Source organism: Sycon ciliatum, chromosome 1 (assembly GCF_964019385.1).
Source record: "Sycon ciliatum chromosome 1, ocSycCili1.1, whole genome shotgun sequence".
NCBI classification, from domain to species: Eukaryota; Metazoa; Porifera; class Calcarea; order Leucosolenida; family Sycettidae; genus Sycon; species Sycon ciliatum.
Window position 1 is genome coordinate 64,939,251 of NC_088643.1, and position 25,169 is coordinate 64,964,419.

The following is a 25,169-nucleotide window of genomic DNA, read 5'->3' on the forward strand; positions in this document are numbered from 1 at the left end:
AAAAGAACAAGAAATTACGGGTAAAAGAACTGGAATTACGGGTAAGAACTAGAATTACGGAAAAAGAACTAGAATTACCGGGGTAAAAGAACTAGAATTACGGGTAAAAGAACTAGAATTACGGGTAAAAGAACTAGAATTACGGGTAAAAGAACTAGAAAGCACACAGAAGACTTTCTCTCTTCGGTAGATATTGCCAAAAACATTGAAAGAAAGCTACTAGTAAATCGAGTGTGGGGTGCATGCAGCCAGCACGTGACACAATGTTTAGTAAGAAACGCTAATTGGCCAGCAACAGTCGTTCAAGAGAAGGTTCAAACTTCAACCAAACGTCAAAGGCCTGAATAAGGATAAGGATGGCCGATGACACCAACATCTGCTAAAAAGAAACGTGTAGAGACGGCAGCATGGCGTCATGCTGGAATTGTGTGTGTCTGTGTGTGTGTGTGGTGTGTGTGTGTGTGTGTGTGCGTGTGTGTCTGTGTCTATGTCAAGCTGTGCGAGAATTCCCTTATTTTCGAAAAAAAAATCACTGGTCATCAGCAAGGCATCATTTTAGTTTAGACCGGAGTGAGATAGGTCATGCTACAATACATGTAGGCGTGATGTAGGTCTTGCTACAATAGGCTTGGCATACAGGAACCAACCGGGCAAAGGCAGGGAAGTTCTCTAACACACACACACACACACACACACACTCACACGCACACTCACACACACACACACACACACACACACACACACACACACACACACACACACACACACACACACACACACACACACACACACACACACACACACACACACACACACACACAAATGCATGCATGGAGTATGCACGCACATGGATCGGCCTATGAATAGCGAGATGGCAAAGGGCACTGCAACAGGTGACTGAAAACACACTACACGGCCAAGCAAGAGTGATAAAAAATGCACTTTTTAAATGCATCTAAATGTGCACACGATTCATGGAAATCAAGGACATAGAGGAAATGAATACGTCAATGTTACATGCTTGAACATGAAACAAGAGTGGAAAATCGCGAGTCCTGAAAGAACCCTGAACCTGAAAGGACCATCAATCATTTTTTGATAGAGCACCTGCAAGATTAGTAGGCAGTGGAGAATATTCATAATCATCTTCGATGGACGGTTTCGGCCGGTGCACACCTAGGTGTTTGTCCTTGCCACCTTGTGCAAGGCAAACTAACGCCTACAAGACACAGGAGAAGAACATGATGGAGAAGAGATTTAGGTTCCCTTTCGATGTCTTGTCTCAGGTCTAAGTTTAAAAATGCCAGAAGAAGTCTTGGGTTTCTTCCACGTTGCAATGATCTGCAGGAAAAAGACTTGAGTACGCAGACCCATTCCAAAGTAATGATCCAAACCATTTCCATAAAATAACAACACGTCGTTACATGGCCACCTTCTGGTCGGCCGGGCATTTCGAGTTGCGTTCTCCAATGCATAAAGCACAACTCGAACTCATTAGCACCGTTATTCCAGCTGAAGTAGACACCCCCTCACACAGCCACTGACTACCTCCTGCGATCCTTCCCCTTCTTCGCCATCACACCCTGGAACAACCTGCCTGCGGACCTCCTGCTTCACGAACCTCATTCAAGACGCCTCCAAACCTTCAAGGTCAACGTATGTAAGGATCTAATCCGAAAGAGATGGCTGTGGTCCACACAGTACCTGTGACGATGATATTGAGACCCATTTAGTATTTACCTTTCTACTAGTACGAAGTACTTTGCTTGTGATGATTATTGTTTTTTCTTTTCTTTTTCCCTTCCGGTTTAGTTATTACACGTATTTATATTTTTTAGTGCAATACTAGCGCCCGTTTCTCGCACCAAATTATTTTTGCTACTTGACCATGCAACCCCCCCCTTTTTTTTTTTCGATGCCAGGTTGCAACGCTAACGCCGAGACCCCTGGTCGGTCGAGTTGCTCCCTGTACATCGGCACGTCGTCCCTACATCCCCTGTGTCTTGTTTTGTGTTTGTCTCCACATGTCTCTTTGTAGGGCTGTGTTCCCAATAAAAATAAAAATATATAAAATTAAATAAATAAACTACCAACAGTAATAGGTATGAAAGGAATTCGGGTGGACACACCCATTCTCATAGCGCTGGACATCCCAACCAGTTCCGTTATTTTACAACGTTTCGGCACTTGGCCATCGTCAGGTAAGAGAACAATGTCGGAATCATGAATGGGTGTGCCCACCCGAATTCCTTTCACAGATGAAGCTGCAGGAAGCCTCAGCCCTTCTTCAGATTAGTAATAGGTATGACGAAGAAATAGTGACAAACTTGGCCATTACGCTAATGGACGTGTATTTATTTTACGACACAGAAATGCTACGCAGTGGTGTTCGTTCTTCTTAAAACCCTTTGGGTCCCCACTATACAATTTTTCGACGATATTCCGTCGATGACCTCAAACAGCCATAACTCATTCAAATATTGCACTATCGTGAAAATCAAAGTATGTAGGGTGTAGCTGAAGTCCTCAGCTTTCCGTTGGTACAATCGTTTTCTCCAACGGTTGTTGAGATATCGCGCTCGAAAGTTGGAGGACGGCACTTTTCTCGCTCCTAGCACATTTTCGAGCATGAACCGGGGAAATCACTGTAACGACTCTCAGTCGTCAACCAAGACACACAAGACTCGGTCCAGTTTACAACTAACTTCAAGAACCCATGCACCACCCATGATAAAGCAGTGAGAGAGAACAGCAGGGCAGTGCGTACATCATTCATGCTGGGATATTGCACGTGCAAGTAGAGAGCACGCTCGACGGTACGCACACAGACATGATTGGCAATAACGTATGAATGCACAGGAAGGTCAAACACGAATATGGATTGTACATCCACAACACCTCCCCTCTGAGATAGAAAACAAGATGGACGAGAGGACAGAAATGAGAGAGGACTGAAACTACTTCACATGCACATCATATTGGGCAGGTAAGAGCATGATGCGTATCGACAGTAATGTGAGGCAGTGTTAGCAGGACCCAATCAGTCGGTCTGGTGGACGGGTTTCACGTGCGGAGCGGCTTGGCACAGGCGCAAGCGGCGCGGCCGGTTGTGTAGTACCATAGGCCACATCAACGGCGCCATCGGTCTCCAGCCGCGGCAGGCAGACGAGGTGTCGACGGTTGCGGCGTACAGTTGACGGTCCAGCCTTCACGCTGTATGATAGGTTAGAGACTTGCTCCAGCACAATACCTTCCCTCTCAAGATCTGTGATCCACACTCGGTCATGTGGAATGAGCTGAGGCAGAGGCTTGGCAGCATGTCGCTTGTCGAAATGCTGCTTCTGCTGCTCCTGAGCGTGTGACTCGGTGTCACAGACGGTCGTTAGGTCAGGCCACTGAGGTTGTAGCTGATCGGTAGTCGATGGCAATCCTGTGCGCAGCTGGAGACCATATAGCAGCTGACACGGGGAATAGCCATTGGCGAGAGGCGTTGAACGATATGGCAAAAGGGCATCGTGCAGATTGTCAGACTTCCGAAGGAGATTCTTGGCAGTGCGAACGGCACGCTCAGCCTCGCCATTAGACTGTGGGTACTACGGGCTAGATGTACGGTGTGACATGTTGTATGTTGAGCAGAAGGTTGCGAACGCTTCTCCAGAGAACTGCGGGCCATTGTCGCTCACAATGGTAGACGGGAAACCATGTGCAGCAAAGATGCGATGCAGGTGCTTGACTACTGCAACAGACGTAGTGGCGGTGAGTGGAATGATTTCGAGGTAGCGAGATAGGTAGTCGACAACTACTAGGTAAGTTGTACCACCGTGCTCCATCAGGTCAGCACCAATGGTTTGCCAAGGCAACGGTGGACGCTCGATGGGCTGAAGCGGCTCGGTCGGCTGAGAGCGGTGCTTCAGGCATGTTTCGCATGTGGCAATCATGTTGTCGATCTGCCTTGCGAGGCCGGGCCACCAAATCGAGTTGCGTGCCCGAGCCTTGCACTTGGTAGCACCCTGGTGTCCTTCGTGCAGCTTCTCCAGCATCTCGGCTTGCAGCGAAGGGGGTGTGACGATGCGGAAGCCGTGGTAGATGACATCTCGTTCGCAGGACAGGAGGTGACGTTCGTTGTAGTAGGGCTTGACGTCGTCCTCAGCGGCTTGTGGCGTTGATGGCCAGCCCTGGCGGATGTAGCGCAGCGCCTTACTCAGGGCATCGTCTTGTGCAGTAGCGGTGGCGATTTCAGCAGACTTCCGGTCGGACACGATCTCGCTGATGACGGCAGAGATATTGACTTGGATCTCTTCCTGCAGTGTCGGCTCAACGCTGTGTACTTCCGGGGCACGGGAGAGTGCATCCGCGACAACGAGCTCCTTACCGGGTACGTAGACGGCTGTCGGTGCTTAGGCCAGGAGGCGCATAAGCAGACGCTGGCATCGTAGAGGCACACAGTTGAGGTCTCTCGTGTTGATGAAGGGAATGAGCGGCTTGTGATCGGTTTGCACAGTGAGAGATGGACACCCATAGACATAGCTGTGAAATCTCTCACAGGCCCAGACTACAGCAAGACACTCCTTCTTGATCTGTGCATATTCGCGCTCAGTGTCGGTGAGGCTTCTCGACGCGTAAGCGACAGCTCGGGTCTCAGAGCCGTACTGTTGTAGTAAAACCGCGCCCAACCCATAGCTGCTGGCATCGGCATTGACAATTGTGGGGCGGGATGTGTCAAAGTACGCCAGGCAAGGAGCTGCGGATGCAAGCTGCTTCAGGGAATCCAGCGCTGCTTGCTGGACTGGCGACCATTGCCATGCGGTGTCGTCACGTAGTAGACAGCGTAGTGGTGTGCTGACGTCCGAAAGATTTGGGATAAACGTGACAGGAAGTTGAACATTCCAAGGATTCGTCGTAGCTCCGTCACGTTCGTCGGTGCCGGCAGATTCTGCAGGGCGGAGACTCGTGCTGGATTTGGTAGGACCCCACCGGCCATGACAATGTGGCCGAGGAAGGTCACTTGGCTCTGGCGGAAGCGACGCTTGTCTTTGTTGAGCGTCACCTCGCGCAACACAGCAGTTAGAACGGCCGCCAGGTGGCGGTCATGCTCTTCCATCGTCGTACCAGACACAATGATGTCATCCATGTAAGGCCACACCAAGTTACTTCTATGTTTCGCGTCACCCGCCCACGTACCTTTTCAATTCCTTGACAAGAAAAAAAAAGAACCTAGACGAGCCAATCAATGGCAAGATTGTGGAAATCAGGCTACTAGAACGTAAGTTATGACCGAATGTTGACACTATTTGAGCGAAAATTATGGCTATTGCTAAATAGTGGTGTTATGGGGAGAGTCAAAGGGTTAAAGAGTCAACCGCCCATGGCTATTCCCTTCTCGCCACCAGTGAAAGTGCTGTTTCAGGCAACGCCTTCAACGCAGGATCGTTGTAGTACAAGTCGGCAGTGTCACTCAGCGGCATGGACCGGTGGAATGTGCATCATGGCCAGGCACGGTGACCAGTGGCTCGAGAGCGGCTCGTGCACCCGTGCAATCTTCATTGATTTTGTTATAACTCCTTTAGAGAGAGAGAAGAATTGACAAGAGTTTCATGCCGAAAAACGACAAAACGACGTGTGCTAACCTTCAGCATACGTCGTTTCAGTGGGCGCTCTGCGATCACGACAGATTAGGCACGAATATCACACTCTTGGCAGAAGAGTAGAGTGGGACTCTCACACTTACAAGTAGTCCAGGGGAAATGTTAAGTTCTGGTCTGACAAAAGCAGCCAAACACATCACACGAGTCGAAACAAAACATGCCAAAAAGGAAGCGCCAGCGAAAACTGCTTGGTTGATCTACATGGAAGATGACCAAGCGTGCACAATCATCAAGCACGTGTGGGTCTATTTCGTGACAGAGAGTCATTTTTGAGGTGTGATGAGCACATGTCCCCCCCCCCCTCCCCCTCTTCTGCCATGTGCCCGTGTGGATGTTCCATCAAGCAACAACAGCAGCAAAAGAACACCACCGACCGCCACCAGGAGGAAAAGATGAAAAATCAGCGTTTTCTTCTTCTTCAAAACTTACCTCATTTCGGTAGGTGAACAAAGCCCATCCCACACCGAGAAAGACGATAAGTACAAGCAGGTAGGTGCCGTAGCCTACACAGGACACACACAAGAAAGGCAGACACGCAGTGAACCAAACCGTACCTCAGGCACGCAAAGGTAGAAACTTCAGAGCAGCAAGCGACCCACAGTCTGTAGCGTTGATCCAAACGGTATGACAATGGTGGGTTGGTCATGAGCCTCCAGCTACTTCTCAACCCTTAATGATAGCTTGCATAGACCTCGGTCCTACCAGTAGGACCTACCGGTAGGACCATCATACACAGACATGCTGCATGGCCTCTGTTCTAACATTGACCTAAAACTTGACCCTTAAAAAAAGTCAACGCGAACATATACTATCCAATATGCAGACTTAGGGGGATGATGCACCCGTCCCCCACCCACCACCACCGCCAAACCCCCATTGGTGTTCCACCCTCAGTGAAACCGATGTGTGTACGGTTTAATATTATTGTTACACCTTCCAGTGGCTAAAGATGAATCAGTGCCAATATAGATGAGGAGGTGGCGTTTGTCAGCCATGTGAAGTTCTCAGGCCTTTACGTAGGTTACATAGGGTGCCCCCCCCCCCCCCCCCCAATCAACACCCTGCACCGGCACCGCCGCCACCACAGATATCACCCGATAAGCAAAGATCCGGGATCCACCACGGGTTCACCATGAAAGCACAATTGGCCAGTCGGAGCTTCCGAGTGGAGTACTGCACGCAGTCAGCTAGTCAATACTACGCACAGCACACAGGGAGGCCAAGTCAGGGAGACAATATAATCAGAAAAGAGAAAAGAGCAGATGCGGACAGTCTTACGTTCTACGCCACTATGGTCAGCGTCGCTTGTTTCAGTTCCAGCGTCGCTTGTTACAATTCCAGCGTCGCTTGTTACAATTCCATTGTGGTCAGCGTCGCTTGTTGCAGTTCCATTGCCATTAGTTTCATTTCTCAAGCTGACCTCATCAGCAGAAAGTTCACCTTCTTTTGCCTCTTGAGTAGCTTCCACGTTCAGAGTTGGAAGTTGAAGGTCTCCGCCCCCCTCTGGAGTAGATTCCACGACAGACTCTGGAGCACCTTCTGCTTCCGCCTCTGGTTTAGCTTTCACGTCCAGAGTTGGAGGAACTTCTCCTTCTGCCTCTGGAGTAGCTTCCACGTCCGGAGGTGGAAGAATTTCTCCGTCCCCCTCTGGATTAGATTCCACGACAGACGCTGGAGCAGCTTCTCCTTCAGTTTCACCTTGTGGCTCTGAAATACACATGAACACACACACACACACACACACACACACTTGTACTCTCTCTTTTGCTTACTGCCAAAACTGGTTACGTGGGTCTCCCCGGGAGAGGGGAGAGAGACTCAAAAGGAATCTTGGAAAGATCTTTGTAGGGCTGTGTTCCCAATAAAAATAAAAAAATAAAATAAATAAATAAATGACTCAATTGGCTATTGAACCGCCCAACAGCCGACACCCCCTGAAATCCCCAAAACTCTGGGTGGACTTGAAAATGATCCCACTTATGGGCTCACCACACCTCAGTAAGTGGGTGAGGACAAGGTGCAGAAAAGGGATTGACGGCATCAGGGTATCCGTCCAGGGATCCAACTGCAGTTACCCCTGCCCCCTGTGAAGGTAATACTTGCTACTAGTGTGGGTGGCTGAATCAGAGTGGATCTGATATAAGCTTCACTAGCACCATTGATTACACAAGAATAAATCTAGCCAGAAGCAGTCCATACTTCAAATAGAAAGTACATTATGAACCCTGGAACCAACAAAGGTTGCAGGTACAACACTACACCTTCAAGCAGCCGAGCCCGTTGGCAACATACCCAACACAATCAGGCATAAGTGTACCCACCAACCGAACTAGCTGGCACACACACACACGCGTAACTTTCCCTCTTTTTGCTTATCTCCGACAAACATGAGCCTTGGGTGGTTGTCGTTTCGCGTTCTCGAAGTGAGCCGTGGCCGTCCTGTGCCGTGGTCCTTCGTCTTTCGTCAACATCTCGTCAAAGCCAACATTCTTACTAAATTTCTTAGTTTGCCGTGATGTTTAGCTTGTTTTCGTCTCGAGTGCGCTCACCTTCCCCTTTCTCATGTTATTTCATAACTTAGAACCTTCCAAGTTGGAAGGCTGTTGGTTTGCGCATTCAAGACATGATAGAACTTATCATCAGGTCGTTGAATGTCAGTATATCACATCAGCCAGTATTGTGCTAGCTGTTGCACCTTCTGACTACACAACATCTTGCTTGTATCTGTTACACTGGAGTGTTGGACAAAAACTACGGATAACATGTACATTTCGGTCTTTTACTTTTAAATTAATTCTAGCCATTCATTATTCTCGAACTTCACTGATGAGACCTATAGTGGTCGAAATAGCACTGTACGGAAGAACAAATATTTGTCAGTATCTGTTGTGTCTTCACAACCGCAATACGAGACATGTGAAAAGGTAGTCGTAATATACTAACTACCTGTACATAACAGTATATACAACTTGGAGTCATGTTGCTGGTGGGTGAGGTTGGCCAGAGAGCACGTTTGGTGGAGGTGGAATTACTTTATTTACAAAGAGGCCGAAAGCTGCTGCTTACCCTTTGAGAACAATATACTTATCCATGCTTGTGTAACATGAACATGCATTCACACACACACACACACACACACACACACGCGCATGCACCCCCCCCCCCCCCCCCACACACACACAAGCGCACGTGCACACATACACTGAAACAACCGTGACACAAAGGGAATAGAAGTTCTTGGCAAAAATGTAAATCAGTTGGTGTCCTTACCTTTAAACCAGTACAAAGCAACCACCTGGGTACAGGCAGTTGCAATCCGCCAAGAACACTTGTCAGAAGGAGTATTCATGAAGCCTATCGCCAAAGGATCACATATCAACTGCGGGCGGCAAACGTCCATCAAATGGCTATGTTGAAGCTTGTAAAGTGCGGAAAGCTCATCCAACTTGTGCCTGTTTGCATTTAGATACTGTGCACCTCTCATTGCCTTACTCCACTGGCAGCAATCAGGGAATTCACCAACAAGCCGCTTGAGTTCTTTCAAAATATCCTGCAGCACCGGGCTGCGAGTCTTGTCAGGCAATGCTAGCTTGAATTCGTCCATTTCGTCACATGAGCTGACGCAAAGATTATTTGCACGGATGAGCTGGCCCAGGTAGTCGCACATCACCAAGGTCTCATCGCTGCTAGGAAACTTGCATTCGTACTGCAGCTTCTGATTGCCAAAGCTCCGGTCCTCGAATTCAGCCCTTGGGTATGGAATCTGTGCGGCCAGGTAGCTTTTATGCATAGATAGCGCTTTTCTTAGGACTTTGCAGAGGTGACGTGGGTTCTGTCGGACTGACGTGAGTACTGAACACACGCCCTCACAGTTATCATGCGCGTCTTTAGAACAGCTGCAGGCGTCCCACCGACTGCAGAAATCCTGCCGCTCATTTCCGCACGAGCTGGAATCGGTCTGAGATGCAAACGCATCACTTAGGCAGTCCTGAACTGGCGCAGGTGGCAACTTGACCAGCCCGCTCTTCACTGCATTAATGGCTGCTAAGCGAACACAGGCTTGCATCAGTTTCGTCTCTGGTGTACTGTCAATGTCCAGGTCTACACATTTAGAAAGTGGACAACTTGCAAGGTACCTGCTGTACTCCGTCTTGGGCAAGGTCTTGTTGAGATATTTCCAATAAATCCCTGCAGCCAGCGAGGACGTGCAAGTTTCATCGTCAAATTGAAAAATCAGACTGGAGCAATTTGCATAGCTGTTCTTGTCCGTGAAATCCATCTTATAACAGTCCACGACAGCAGCTCCATCCGCCCTGGTGAAGAACTCATCACAGCCAGAGAGATTGTACGATTGCTCACTCGTACTCAAGCTGCTACAGGCACCACGGCAAGTAGTCACGAGGGGTTCCCCCGACGCCACTGCGCCCGCATCCACCGCTAGATTGGGCACTATTAGCATGGCAAACACCAACAAAGCAGACACCACTGCCGGATGCCAGGTGGTGTAGCGCTGCCGACGTGGGTACTCACTGTAAGTGGGCCGCATTGCCGCAGTCATACGCCACTCTTAAAACAACGTTACTGTTAGCGCTGCTGCTGCTGCTGTTGCTGTTGCTGTTGCTACCACTTTGCTCTCGTCTGCCGTTGTCGCCGCAGCGGGCACGGCACGTGTTCCTCAGTCCGTCGAATAGTCGCGGCTTGGGCTTGCGATGGGTTGCTCACTTAGCGGCCGTGCGGGCTCAGTGCCGGCGTGACGACAGCTAGCCTGAGGCCAGGGTCAGTCAGCAGAGTCAGCAATGCGGGTATGTTCCTGGGGCGGGTATATTATATGCACTGGGACTGCCCTTGAACAAAGCTGCGATAGCGGACTTCACTGGCAGTGTACCGCACTTTTGAAGCCTCCGATATCACTCCGATGGAGTCCAGTGTTCTGACTGTTTCCTCGCCGGCGACTCGGTAACAGGTAAGCGACCAAACGATTTGATCGTCCACTCCGTTCAAACAGGACTTGTAAGCTCGTACGCGTAGGTCTTCGCCCAAGCCGTGTACAAAAATAATTTCACTGCCCGGCAAAGACTGGGTGCATGCTAGCCACTAAAGAAGTAGATCTACGTAGCACACAAGCACAGATGAGAGGTCAACAGGACGGTTCAGCGTCTGTCTGAGTGAAGACAAAACCGGAGACAAGACATGGCGGCTCGCATAGAGGCCCCATCTAAGAACTACTAGCAACACGGCAGTCGTCTTCCTTGACCTTGAGTTTCACAACAAGTAAAATACTAGTAGTAGTTGAACAGTCATCATGGTCATGTTGCAACCCAAGTCGTCCCGGATCCCTACAGTAAGATCGGGCGCCGAAGAACACCTCGCCGAAGAACACCCAGGCTGGAAAACCGGCAAAATTTAAGAACAGTCCAGGCTAGAATTATCAGATTTAAGAACACTTTTAAAATTTTCATACATGTACTTACACGAAGTTGCGAATTTACACGTAGATCTACATTGTACATGTATGGGAGGTGAGTACATGTCATGTACACGTGTAAACAGTAACTGCTACATGTACAGTCATTCCCATTTACGACACTCACTAGTTTAGAAGTACTACATTGCACTACATGTACATGTACATGACAAACGTCATGACGTAACTCGACTCGCCGCGCGCGTGTGAATAAGAACGGTCTGGCTACATGTAGTCGATGCGCCAAGCCAGCTGAGTGGGTCTTTTTATTTTTTTCGCGCGAAAGTTTATGTGGTGAACTGTGTTGGTAAAGATGAAGATGTCAGTCAATGAAATTTGCTATATTTCTTGTGTCTAACCAACCCTGTACGGATCGAACTGACGATTCCCGAGTGCGACAAATGTCCTGAAGTCTGCTCCTATTAGCTAGGTATCTAGAAATTTCAACTTGAGTGTCAAGTGAAGACTTTGCCAGTTGCAGACGAGGGAATTCTCGCTTCACGATTTTCCTGGTGTGTGGAGATACGTCGGAATGCCGACCCACCACACCCGACATGATGCTTCGGCCGGAATGCAGGTTGGTGCAGATAATTGCCTAATAATATATGTCTAAGCGTGTATACCTTTCCTTTCGTTGTATGCTTGGTTAATCCGACGGCACGAAATTATAGACATTTCGAAATTAACTTGAATATTATTTGGTCGTTGTATGTCTTAGTATTCCCTGTCAGTTTGTGCCTTTTTGTCGCGCTCGCCGACTGTATATGATCTAGCGACATTGGTACATGGTGGACAGTTAGTCATAACTCGTAACATTTTGTCCTTATTCTTTTTATCCATGATTACATTGGCTCACCATCCGAGTTTATTTATATATTTTTGATAGGGCAATATGTAATGTACACACACACACACACACACACACACACACACACACACACACACACACACACACACACACACACACACACACACACACACACACACACACACACACACACACACACACACACACACACACACACACACACACACACACACACACACACACACACACACACACACACACACACACACACACACACACACACACACACACATACATACACACACCACCCACACACACCACCACACACACAGTGACACACACACCACACGCACACACACGCACACACCATCACATTACGACAAAATCAAGGCAATGCCGGCGAACCTCTATAATTTTCTTGTGCCGCGTGCTAGGAGCATAATGGCATTGCCCGATAATAGCACTTGGTGTAAATGGGTTCCCATGTTCACACACACGTACACACACACGTACACACACACACGCACACACCATCACATTACGACAAAATCAAGGCAATTCTGGCGAAGCTCTATAATTTTCTTGTGCCGCGTGCTAGGAGCATAATGGCATTGTTCGATAATAGCACTTGGTGTAAATGGGTTCCCATATTTGTGAAGTACATGTATTATTCGGTTGCTGGCTATCAATTGTGCTGTGAGCATGGCGGAGTGAGGTCTTCCAGCTTTGTTGGTGTTTGCTCTATCTTGTGTTTACGCTCTGCAGAAAGGATCATATGTAGTGCCTTCTCAGCATTACATTACATCCATTGCGTAGCAGCAATGTGCCATCCTTCCGCGACTTAGGTGGAATGACGTGCAAGTGGTGCTCCAGGGTCAACTTCAATTTGCTGAGCACGTATACCGCTGGCTTGGGGTCAGCAGCTGGGTGCAAAGTCTCTGTATACAAATCGTGCCCTGTCGTCAACAATATGGCATCCTTGCCCAGCAATTCCCGTCCTGTAGCGGCAATGACTATAATATTGGGGAAATCACTCTCGGCACCTTCCGTGCTGTACTGAGAGATGATGCTTCGCAATTGGTGGTCTGTGCTTGGTGCATTGTCGGCAGGGAGCATGTCAATTTGCTTTTGGTAGCAGCGTCTACAAAATCGACTCTCGTCTGAAATCCTGACATGGTGCATGCTACGCAACACATGCTCTGCAAGCTGAAAGTTTGGTGACTTCCACCTGTGTTCTGGTGTGAGTCTCGACTTACACCAAGCACATGTTGCATGGCCCACACACTGCTGGTAATGGGTCGGGCATAGGAGCGGTTCGCACTGTTCTTTCAGACTGTGCACGCGCAGTTTGTCTGCAGGACAGTGTACGGATGCCGCTCCGCGCTCCGCTGCAATCATGTACACTGCATGTGCTTTGGCTAACTGGTGGCTTATTTTCTTTCGCTGCTGTGCATACTTGGCGTCGTAGTGCTTTGACGCACTTGCAATAAATGCATTGGTCTGACGTGATGGATGTGCATGTGTGTAGCTTTTGCCAATTTTGCCAATCTGACAGCATTGAGTCATGTGTAAATCGCTTGTCAGATGGCACTTTGGAGCAAATGCTTCATTCTGGGCCACATGGTCGTCAAGTATGTATGCTTGTGCCAGTTGTGGCATTGCTGGGTCTTCCTGCCGCTGACATCTGTGCACACATGCATGGAAAATATACGTAAAAACACTAGTTAGAAATCACGTCACCAGAGGCATGCCCTTTTTTCGGCCAGAACATAACTTCCGCTCCAATGTCACAAAGACTAAAGCTGTGTTCACAACTGACGCGTGTACGCGTGAAACCACGCGTTTGTGCGTATTTTTGCTGGCTTTTGGGGCGCCATGCGTACGGAAACGCGCCGAAATGGAACTTCCAACATACTGCTTTTATTCATGGCCTCCGCCACAAGTGGTCGTTTGTGGCCCGGACGGTCCCAGGCATCAGCGGACTGCTAGACCCGCTGGAGCACTCCATCCGACAGCGGTTCATCCCTGCTCTAACCAGTCGCCCCGCACCTGGTGACGAAGAGCGCGCCATACTGTCCCTCCCGTGTCGAGAAGGTGGTCTTGGTCTCATTGACCCGAGGTCTTTGACGGACCAATACAATATGTCTGTCGCTGTCACCAACATCCTCGTGAGCCGGATACTGGACCAAGATACCAACATGGACGAAGTGCCCACCACCATCCATGCTGCCAAGCTAACTGCAGCAGCAGCAACCAGGAGAGCCGCTCGAGACCAAGCCAGTCAGCTCTTGGCCACATGTGATGCGCCCACCCAGCGAACCCTGGGGATGGCGGCCGAGAAAGGAGCGTCCAACTGGCTCACTTGCCGGCCCCTGAAGCAGTTCGGGTTTGTCCTCCACAAAGGCGCCTTCAGAGACGCACTCTGTCTGCGGTTCGGCTGGGTCCCTCCCCGCCTGCCATCCACTTGTGTGTGTGGCAAGGCATTTAACACCAGCCATGCTCTTTCGTGCCCAACTGGTGGATACCCGGCTCTCCGCCATAACACGATCCGCGACCTGACAGCCGACCTACTGCGTGAAGTGGCAACGGATGTGAAGATAGAACCTCCTCTGCAGCCCCTGGAGGGTGAAAGGCTCCGGTATCGCTCTGCCATCTTGGAAGATGGTGCTCGTCTTGATGTGGCGGCATCTGGTGTCTGGGGAAGTCGTTTTGAGCGCACGTTCTGTGATGTTCGGGTTTTTAACCCTCATGCGCGCTCCAACACTTCCTCAACTCCCGCGTCCACCTATGCCAAGCACGAACAGCAGAAGAGAAGGGCCTACGAAGAACGCGTCAGGGAGGTGGAGCATGCTTCCTTTCTCCCACTGGTATTCAGTGCATCTGGTGGGTGCGGCAAGGTAGCCCACGCTTTCCTGAAGCGTCTTGGCCATATGGTTTCGGAGAAGCGGCATGAACCCTACTCCTCCGTCATGTCCTGGATCCGCTCTCTTGTCTCCTTTGCCTTGGTTCGATCCTGCAACATGAGCCTCCGTGGTCACCGTGCTTCTCCCTACCGCAGTCGTTTGGATGCTGCCACTCCTGTTGTGCTGGCAGTCAACGACTGTCAGTTGCGTGACTGAGACTCTTGCGGAGTAGCCGTGTCTAGCCACACTTTTTATTATCCGATGATCTTGTTTTGTTTGCTATGACTCCGTGATTTTCTGTTGGTTGCTTTTCTGCTGTGCGAATAAATGCAAAAACTGCACCGTGTAAAAAAAAAAAAAAAAAAACTTCCAACATGTTGGAAGTTTCAGCGCGTATCAGGCGCGTATCAGCGTACATGCCAGTCACTTTGACTGGCGGGGTCAAAAAATTAGTACTCGAAGGTGTCGCATGCGCTAAATACGACTCGGATTGCTGTTTTTTGTGAAAGGCTGAGCGCGCGTTTGGGGGCGCATGAACCGCAAGCGTACAGCGTCCACGCGCCAGTTGTGAACACAGCTTTACTCTTTCGATACGTCCAGCATAGAAGCAGCGAAATGCCTGGTTAATTCGGTGGCACGAAATTATAGGTCGGGCGACGAAATTTCGACGAAAAAAGGAAAAGAGACAAACCGACGTGTAGCGACACCAAACTACAGAATTTCGTCGTTCTTGAAGAACTCATAACAGAAAAAGGTGAAAGGCGACTACTGAATCCTCGAGTGTGACGAATAACTCCGAGAAAGCGTGAAACTGGCCAGCACGTACATACATGAAAACGATCGTATGTTGAGAATGCCTTGAGAAAAGTGCCCAAAAAGGGTGCATCTGAAAAATAGAACTCTGTGTTCCGACGTGATTTTTCAAATCTGGCGCATCGACTGGCTAGAATCAAAAAATTAAGAACTTTCCTAGGCTGCGCTCGTGCCCCTGCGTTCTTCGGCGCCCGATCTTACTGTAGTCCGGCTAGCTAGGCCCTCGTAGATCTACGTAGTCTACGGCCGGCCCTGGGCCTGGCCATAGTGCCAGTGCTGGAGTGTGTATTTTTGTACTAGCTCAACTACGTCATACATCACGCCGTGATAAGCTTGCACGTGACACCAAGAGTGCAAGAGACCCCCCCCCCCCCCCCCCCCCCCAGCTAGACGGCTTCTGTCCACAACGACCGCTGACACTGCGCTGATCAGGCTCGTCTTGATGTTGCCGCCAACGGAATCTGTGGGGTGGCCGATTTGAGCGCACCTTTCTTGATATTATAAGGCATATTACTATTTGAATCTTTTAATAATTATCTGGCAACTCAACCTCATACGTATAATTATCTGGCCACCCATTGACCATGATGCTACATGAGGAGACAATAGTGATGACATTTTTCCAATGAGACCAATTTTATGACGCTCCATGTTACTGAAGGACTAACTTCGATCATTGGTTTTGTAGAGCCCCATTCTCTAGGAGTAGGAGCTGTCTACATCTGCTTTGTTTCAATGTCCAGCATAAGCGAACGTGTGGATCAAGCATAACTGCTTGGTTGACGCTGCCGCGGGAATGCGTATAATAATAAAATAAGGCATTAAGGCACTCCGGCTTCATTTTCGACGCCGAGTTTTCGATGCCAAGACGAAGGTACTAGTAGGTGAAAGAGAAGACCCCTCGAACAAGAACGAGTCTCCAGAAGCGATCGAGTCGAGCAGGAAGACGACTTTTGAATTTCGCCGAGCGAGCGCTGATGACGTAATGAGGGATTAGCTTGCCAGTGGAAATGCATCTGCGCACATACATTTCACATACTTTTTGTTGGCCAATTTTCAATCGAAGAGGAGGTTGTTTTCTATGTTCTCTCAACTTCGTGAGCGATCCCGTCTTCTATACCCTTCCAGGTACCCTGAAGGTCCTCCAGAGGAGAATTCATCTCCAGCAAAGCGTTGTTGATCCGCTAAATTCGTCTCGAGACATATTCACCCAGTGCAGTGCTGATAAATGTAGAATGTTGAATTTGTGATAATTGTCTACGATGGAGAGAGAGGTTGATAGCCGCTGTCGCAGGGAAAGTGAAGCTGCTGGAAGTAACAACGGGAAGCTTGTTAGCATCACATGTGCATCCAGACTTCAAAGCAGCTTGACGGAATCGGGGAGTACTGACTATTTGTCTCGCCCTCAGTTTAGTGAATTTTATGACCAGAAAATTATGACCAGAAAATTATTCGATCAGGATCCCTTCTACAAGATGTGTAGTACAGGTGATTTCTGAACTTGACGATATGGAGACCGACCAGTAGACCTACCAACAACGTGTACCTGCAGGAAATTCACCCAGGGCTATTGCTATCCTCTTCAGTGGCTGTTGTTTTTTAGTAAAAATATGTTCACTTCTCTCGACATACTCCTGCATGGCAGCAAGAAGGTGCGCTATGGAATTCAACGCCACAATCTTCGCCCAGCTGTGGATGAAGCATGGTCAAGTCATGGCAGTACATATACTTGAAACAGATGAGAAATTGAAGTTTGACAGCCCCAGTGACCGAGTCAAGCATTGACTTTTGCCGTGGCACAAATTGCTGAAGAATCCGAGATGGTCTTGGAACTATGCACATGGATACTACCAGAAATAATGGTGGTGTGGTGTAATAAGTAACATCATGACAGAACTCTATCCCTGGGCATAGCATTGTCTGGGCCTGCAACTCTTTCCGTTAGGGGAGATGTAGTGTAATGAGTAGCATCATGACAGAACTCTATCCCTAGGCATAGCATTGTCTGTCTCCTGGTTTCTCCTTCCTACTCCCTACACTCACTCGCATTGATCTAACGTGCGTACGTGTGTAAGAACCGCACCCTGCCTGCTGTACCATAGACTCATGCATTCATGTACCGCTGTACTTGCTGGCTGCGCATCACTAACCCTTCCCCTTCTATGGCACAGTCCCCGCACTGAATGCAGTACTCGGGTGCGCGTGCGTATTCATGTCTGAGTGCACTGCCCTCGGGCTCCATCTATACATGGCATCCCGTACTGGGCACGCTGCTTCCGGTCGCTGTTGTGTGCACGCAGCGCCGTAGTCTATTCCGCTCTCTGTCTTCTCTACACAGTGATTCCTGTGTAGGGCCTCTTCGTTTCTGCTCTCCTTACAGTTAGTTGTGCTTTTCCGTGTCCGATAATGTTCCCCCTTTTGCAATAAACAGTCAGGCGAAACTACTCTAAGTAGCTACCGCTACATGGCGCAGTGAACAGGATCAGTGATAAAAAAATAACATTGATCCGCAACGAACCTGGTCTGCAACTTCAGGATCTAGGATGGCTCGCGTTCGACAACGCCGGCGATCGCGATAAATCTCAGGAAGTGGAGACGAAACTCTCGGCATACGTTACGCCCGTGTCCAACGTCGTCCACGGACGAACGATGTTCGAACGCGACACACAGTCGCCATCCGAGACCGTGGACGAGTCACTTCTGCGTCGTCTCTACGGCGGCGCGGACAACGGCGACTTCAAGGACGCTCGCGATGACCGCATCCGCGATCGCTTCCCGACACACCACTGCAAGCCAACGGCCTACTGCAACGGCTTACTGCAACGGGTTACTGCAACGGCCCACTGCAACGGCTTACTGCAACAGCTTACTGCAACAGCTTACTGCAACAGCTTACTGCAACAGCTTACTGCAACAGCTCACAGCAACGGCTCACTGCAACAGCTCACTGCAACGGCTCACTGCAACAGCTTACTGCAATGGCTCACTGCAACGGCTTACTGCAACGGCTCACTGCAACGGCCCACTGCAACGGCTTACTGCAACAGCTTACTGCAACAGCTCACTGCAACGGCTCACTGCAACAGCTCACTGCAACCGCTTACTGCAACGGCTCACTGCAACAGCTTACTGCAACAGCTTACTGCAACGGCTTACTGCAACGGCTTACTGCAACCTGCAACGGCTTACTGCAACGGCTCACTGCAACGGCCCACTGCAACGGCCCACTGCAACGGCTCACTGCAACGGCTCACTGCAACGGCTTACTGCAACGGCTGACTGCAACAGCTTACTGCAACGGCTGACTGCAACACCTCACGGCTACTCCCTCCGCAGCCGGAAGCCACCAAAGCGGTGGAGAAACTCCTGTGGCGAGCCAAAACGGCATGCCTGCTGCCGCCGAGCCCAACACAAGTGCCACCTCCACTACCTGTTCAGGTCGCACAGCCATCGCACCGGAGCGGCTCATCTCGACCATGTGAACATGGACCTGCAACTCTTTCCGTTAGGGGAGATGTGGTGTAATAAGTAACATCATGACAGAACTCTATCCCTGGGCATAGCATTGTCTGGGCCTGCAACTCTTTCCGTTAGGGGAGATGTAGTGTAATGAGTAGCATCATGACAGAACTCTATCCCTAGGCATAGCATTGTCTGTCTCCTGGTTTCTCCTTCCTACTCCCTACACTCACTCGCATTGATCTAACGTGCGTACGTGTGTAAGAACCGCACCCTGCCTGCTGTACCATAGACTCATGCATTCATGTACCGCTGTACTTGCTGGCTGCGCATCACTAACCCTTCCCCTTCTATGGCACAGTCCCCGCACTGAATGCAGTACTCGGGTGCGCGTGCGTATTCATGTCTGAGTGCACTGCCCTCGGGCTCCATCTATACATGGCATCCCGTACTGGGCACGCTGCTTCCGGTCGCTGTTGTGTGCACGCAGCGCCGTAGTCTATTCCGCTCTCTGTCTTCTCTACACAGTGATTCCTGTGTAGGGCCTCTTCGTTTCTGCTCTCCTTACAGTTAGTTGTGCTTTTCCGTGTCCGATAATGTTCCCCCTTTTGCAATAAACAGTCAGGCGAAACTACTCTAAGTAGCCACCGCTACAGGTGGCATGAACCATTGTGGAATGGGACTGCTCACGGAGAATACTGGAATAGCTCAAGTATCTCTAAGTGATTGTAAATTCTGTTCTGGCTGATAGCTTCGGCCTGCTGCGCCCGTCCATGTACAATGATGGGAACATGCATTTCTGTTTTCTACATATTTGCCGGCTACTGTACTGTGGTATTACAGTTGCAGGTCCCTTATATAAAAAATATGTTCAACCCCCTCCCACATATCCACATTATAAAAATGAACTAACAATTTCACTGTTGGACTCGCAGGTGGCTAGAGAGTAAAGGATTAATTTATAGCAAAGAAAAGGACCAGGGAACTACACGTAAATTAGTTACGTTATAATGTCCACGAACAATTTCACTGTATTTGAAATAATTTTGTTTGATACCCCGAGAACTCTGAAACTTTGGAGCACTGTGGATTATATGTGGATACAACATTTATGAAAGGAAAAGTGGAATAATTTCTAACACATTGTTCAAATAATTATAGCACTGAATTGTTGAGATTGCGAGCACATTCCAATCAGCACTCTACATATGTATAAGCGGTGGAAATCGTTAGGAATAGGTCGTGAGTTGTCAGAGTGCTCCAGTATATGAGAGAATGTTTTGTCTGTCTAATCGACGGCTCGTTTGAAGCCAGAGTTGTTTGAACTTGTTTCGGTCGACTTGATTCTAGATAGTAGTCGAAGGAGTACTATGAAGTACACACCACACGTTGTCCGTAAGGTATCTCGTGAGAATTCTGTCGGTACACATCAGGTATCAGCTTGGGAAGATGGACCCTGTCTGTTTCTTGAAAGCCTGTCTAGTTGGACTGTGGCTCCAGCGATTCCCTTTTCAGAGTAGATACCATACCTAATACCGTCAATGCATATTGGACAGACCTGTATGCACAACAGACATAGTGGAGAGAAATCTCTCAGCTCATGAACACGTCAGTGAAGTTTGAACTGCCGCTGTTTGTGGCCATTAGTATAAACCTATCGACTATAAGAATAATGTGCAAACAAACTTCTATAACCACAGCTGGGGCCATGGAATTATAAACTTAGGGAACTGCCAGTTCTGGTCTGAGTTGCGTTCGAGGCCTGCAATTCATGATGGCTATCGCATGTTGCATTGACCAGTGATCATAATTATTATAAAACTTCCATGCCACATTGAAACATGCACCACTTTCGAGTACTTAGGTATCCCCCACCAAATGGGCATTCGTTCTCGGGGTGGCAGGCGTCACTATTCGTTATGCCTGGATCAGATTTCATTGACCCCAACTGTCATGAAGAATCATTTTTACTTTGACTGGATTTCAGTACAAGTTGTAGAACTGCAGAATCAATTTTGTTGTATTTGGGCAACCATTTGAATTGCACTACAAACGCTCTATTGGGAAAATAGAATTTTTTTATAAAATGCATGTCCAAATTCCACATCTACCCAAATCGGAATACTTGATCACGTATTCAGTACTACACGGAATGTTTAGAAAACGCCAGGGAATAGGAATTTGCTAACGAGAACTCCAGGCCAGGGTACTAGCATACGAACAAAACAAGATAAAACTCACCAGTGTACTTGTAGTAATTCATGTCGGTGTAATATTCACGATAAGCACCGAGGCACCCTCCGATTTGGTCAAGCTGCTTTGAAGTCTGGTTGTTCAGGTGATACAAACGGGCTCCCCGTTGTTACTTCCAGCAGCTTCACTCTCCCAGGCGATTATAAACGTAAACGTCAAACTACAACATCGATGCCACCTAGTACCTCGATCGATCGATCCGAGATTCGCCTGCCCAGTCGATGCGCCAAGCCAGCTGAGTGGGTCTTTTTATTTTTTTCGCGCGAAAGTTTATGTGGTGAGCTGTGTTGGTAAAGATGAAGATGTCAGTCAATGAAATTTGCTATATTTCTTGTGTCTAGCCAACCCTGTACGGATCGAACTGACGATTCCCGAGTGCGACAAATGTCCTGAAGTCTGCTCCTATTAGCTAGGTATCTAGAAATTTCAACTTGAGTGTCAAGTGAAGACTTTGCCAGTTGCAGACGAGAGAATTCTCGCTTCACGATTTTCCTGGTGTGTGGAGATACGTTGGAATGCCGACCCACCACACCCGACATGATGCTTCGGCCGGAATGCAGGTTGGTGCAGATAATTGCCTAATAATATATGTCTAAGCGTGTATACTTTTCCTTTTGGTGCATGCTTGGTTAATCCGACGGCACGAAATTATAGACATTTCTTTCCAGGTCAAAATTATTTGAATATTATTTGGTCGTTGTATGTCTTAGTATTCCCTTTCAGTTTGTGCCTTTTGTCGCACTCGCCAACTGTATATGATCTAGCTACACTGGTACATGGTGGACAGTTAGTCATAACTCGTAACATTTTGTCCTTATTCTTTTTATCCATGCCTTACATAGGCTCACCATCCGATTTTTGATAGGGCGATATGTAATGTACACACACACACAACACACACACACACACACACACACATACACACACACACACACACACACACACCATACACACACGCACGCACACACCATCACATTACGACAAAATCAAGGCAATGCCGGCGAAGCTCTATAATTTTCTTGTGCCGCGTGCTAGGAGCATAATGGCATTGCCCGATAATAGAACTTGGTGTAAATGGGTTCTCATGGTGTGTACTTGTGAACAGTGAAGTACATGATTGTACATGTATTACCAAGAGTACATAAACCTTTTTTTACTCTTGGTATTACTGTATAGCAGGACATTTTCGGACGGAAATATTTTCGGACAAAGCCGAATTTCGACCTGTCGTAGGGATTATATTTTCGTACAGTGCTGCATGCTAAATGCACGTGTTCGCATGCAGTACGCATGTATAGTGTGCATAATTTCACATGAACAAATTTTAGTACGGAATTAATTTTAGTACAAAAGAGGCCGTGTACAAAATCGTACGAAAATAAATTCCATCCGAAAATTTCCTGCTATACAGTATGCGGTTGCTGGCTATCAATTGTGCTGTGAGCATGGCAGAGTGAGGTCTTCCATCTTTGTTGGTGTTTACTCTATCTTGTGTTTACGCTCTGCAGAAAGGATCATATGTAGTGCCTGCTCAGCATTACATCCATTGCGTAGCAGGCTGCCATCCTTCCGCGACTTGGGTGGAATGACGTGCAAGTGGTGCTCCAGGGTCAACTTCAATTTGCCGAGCACGTATGCCGCTGGCTTAGGGTCAGCAGTTGGGTGCGAAGTCTCTGTATACAAATCGTCCACTGTCGTCAACAATATGGCACCCTTGTCCAGCAATTCACGTGCTGTAGCGGCAATGGCTATAATTATTGGGAAGATCACTCTCGGCACCTTCCGTGCTGTATTGAGAGATGATGCTTCGCAATTGGTGGTCTGTGCTTGGTGCACTGTCGGCAGGGAGACGTTGTGCATGCTACGCAACTCATGCTCTGCAAGTTGAAAGTTTGGTGACTTCCACCTGTCCTGTGTTCTGGTGTGAACCTCGACTTACACCAAGCACATGTTGCATGGCCCACACACTGCTGGTAATGGGCCGGGCACAGAACCGGTTCGCACTGTTCTTTCAGACTGTGCACGTGCAGTTTGTCTGCAGGCCGGACAGTGTACGGATGCCGCTGCGCTGCAATCATGTACACTGCATGTACTTTGGCAGACTGGTACATGGTGGCTTATTTTCTTTCGCTGCTGTGCATACTTGGCGTCGTAGTGCTTTGACGCACTTCCAATAAATGCATTGGTCTGACGTGATGGATGTGCATGCATGTGTGTAGCTTTTGCCAGTCTGACAGCATTGAGCCACATGTAAATCGCTTGTCTGATGGCACTTTGGAGCAAATGCTGCATTCTGGGTCACATGGTCTTCAAGTATGTTTGCTTGTGGCATTGCTGGGTCTTCCTGCCGCTGACATATGTGCACGCATGCATGGAAAATATACGTAAAAACACTAGTTAGAAATCACGTCACCAGAGGCATGCCCTTTTTTCGGCCAGAACATAACTTCCGCTCCAATGTCAGAAAGACTTACTCTTTCGATATGTCCAGCATAGAAGCAGCGAAATGCCTGGTTAATTCGGTGGCACGAAATTATAGGTCGGGCGACGAAATTTCGACGAAAAAAGGAAAAGAGACAAACCGACGTGCAGCGACACCAAACTACAGAATTTCGCCGTTCTAGAAGAACTCATAACAGAAAAAGGTGAAAGGCGCCTACTGAATCCTCGAGTGTGACGACTAACTCCGAGAAAGCGTGAGACTGGCAAGCAGTGTATTTACATGCAAACGATCAAATGTTGAGAATGCCTTGAGAAAAGTGCACAAAAAGGGTGCATCTGAAAAATAGAACTCTGTGTTCCGAAGTGATTTTTCAAATCTGGCGCATCGACTGTGCCCATCCAAGGATGGGCATTGGCCGGGATCATATCAGTCCTTTCCTTCCCAAACGACCAATCCCGATATAACAGATTTCGAGGGTTTTTTTTGCCGGGAAACGTTCTCAAGCTTGAGAAATTTCGAATTTGTCTAGTTTTGGGGTATGTATGAAATAGGGTTATCGGCCTGGTCGAGCAGTGAAGGCTTCTTCCACATCCCTTGAATTATTTCATATGAAATATTATCAGTTTGGCAATGCCCTGCCGCCAGGAGAATGCAAACAACGCGATAGAATGCGTCCCGGGTGGTAGGGATCATTTTTCTAAGTGCTAGAAAATAGCCGACATCGATGCAAAAGTCGGCCTCAAAGTCGACATGGACGTCTTGAACAGGTGAGATCTTTCAATATATCAATGGAGAACACCCTAAAGAATATATGTATAGTGTTTCTAAGCTTCTAACCCTTGTGTGCTCAAGTGAAAATTGAACATATTTGGACGTGAATATATCACCACACAAAACCTGATACTGTAGTACAAATATCATTCAATGGGTATACAGTATACAACCACCATACAAACACGAGCAGAAGAATGAATGGACAGGAGAAGAGTTGGTTACCCATTGCTGTTCAACAAAGAGAAGCATATACTAAAAGTTGAATTAGATTAAAAGTATTTACAATTCACAATTACATGTACAGTCGACCTACCCTTATAACGATAACCTCTATAACGATATTACCCTTATAACGATATTTTTCTGCCAAACCAAATCACTCCATTGACTTGTGTATACAATGCCTTACCTCTATAACAATATTGCTATAACGATATTACCCCTATAACGATATAAAATGGGCTGACCAATCGACATTTTCCATTTTATAACAATATCTAGCAGGCAACATGTTGAGCCCACTATCCAGGTAGGACAAGCTTCACTTGATAAGTCGCTGGGACATGACGGAATGCAATGGGGGCGCCAGTGGGCACCTTGCTGTGCA

At 48.2% G+C, this 25,169-nt stretch overlaps 1 protein-coding gene and 3 long non-coding RNA genes across 4 annotated transcripts; 2 read left to right on the plus strand and 2 right to left on the minus strand.

Annotated features, from left to right (window-relative positions):
• Nucleotides 1-717: 717 nt before the first annotated feature.
• LOC135804878 (uncharacterized) lies at nt 718-10,932 on the minus strand. Its single transcript, XM_065318849.1, has 4 exons — nt 8,916-10,932; nt 6,924-7,352; nt 6,075-6,148; nt 718-1,219 (listed from the first exon to the last, which is right to left on the minus strand). The coding sequence occupies exons 1-4, from the start codon at nt 10,201-10,203 to the stop codon at nt 1,085-1,087; spliced, it is 1,926 nt and encodes a 641-aa protein (XP_065174921.1). The 5' UTR covers nt 10,204-10,932; the 3' UTR covers nt 718-1,084.
• Nucleotides 10,933-11,349: 417 nt separating this feature from the next.
• LOC135807066 (uncharacterized) lies at nt 11,350-13,070 on the plus strand. The gene is made up of 2 exons (XR_010551433.1): nt 11,350-11,686; nt 12,683-13,070. It is a non-coding gene; the product is annotated as an uncharacterized LOC135807066 (long non-coding RNA).
• A 6,962-nt stretch (nt 13,071-20,032) lies between these two features.
• Nucleotides 20,033-21,556, minus strand: LOC135804877 (uncharacterized). The gene is made up of 2 exons (XR_010551091.1): nt 21,334-21,556; nt 20,033-20,650 (listed from the first exon to the last, which is right to left on the minus strand). It is a non-coding gene; the product is annotated as an uncharacterized LOC135804877 (long non-coding RNA).
• A 2-nt stretch (nt 21,557-21,558) lies between these two features.
• On the plus strand, nt 21,559-23,636 carry LOC135804876 (uncharacterized). The gene is made up of 2 exons (XR_010551090.1): nt 21,559-21,905; nt 22,854-23,636. It is a non-coding gene; the product is annotated as an uncharacterized LOC135804876 (long non-coding RNA).
• The last annotated feature ends 1,533 nt before the right edge of the window (nt 23,637-25,169 follow it).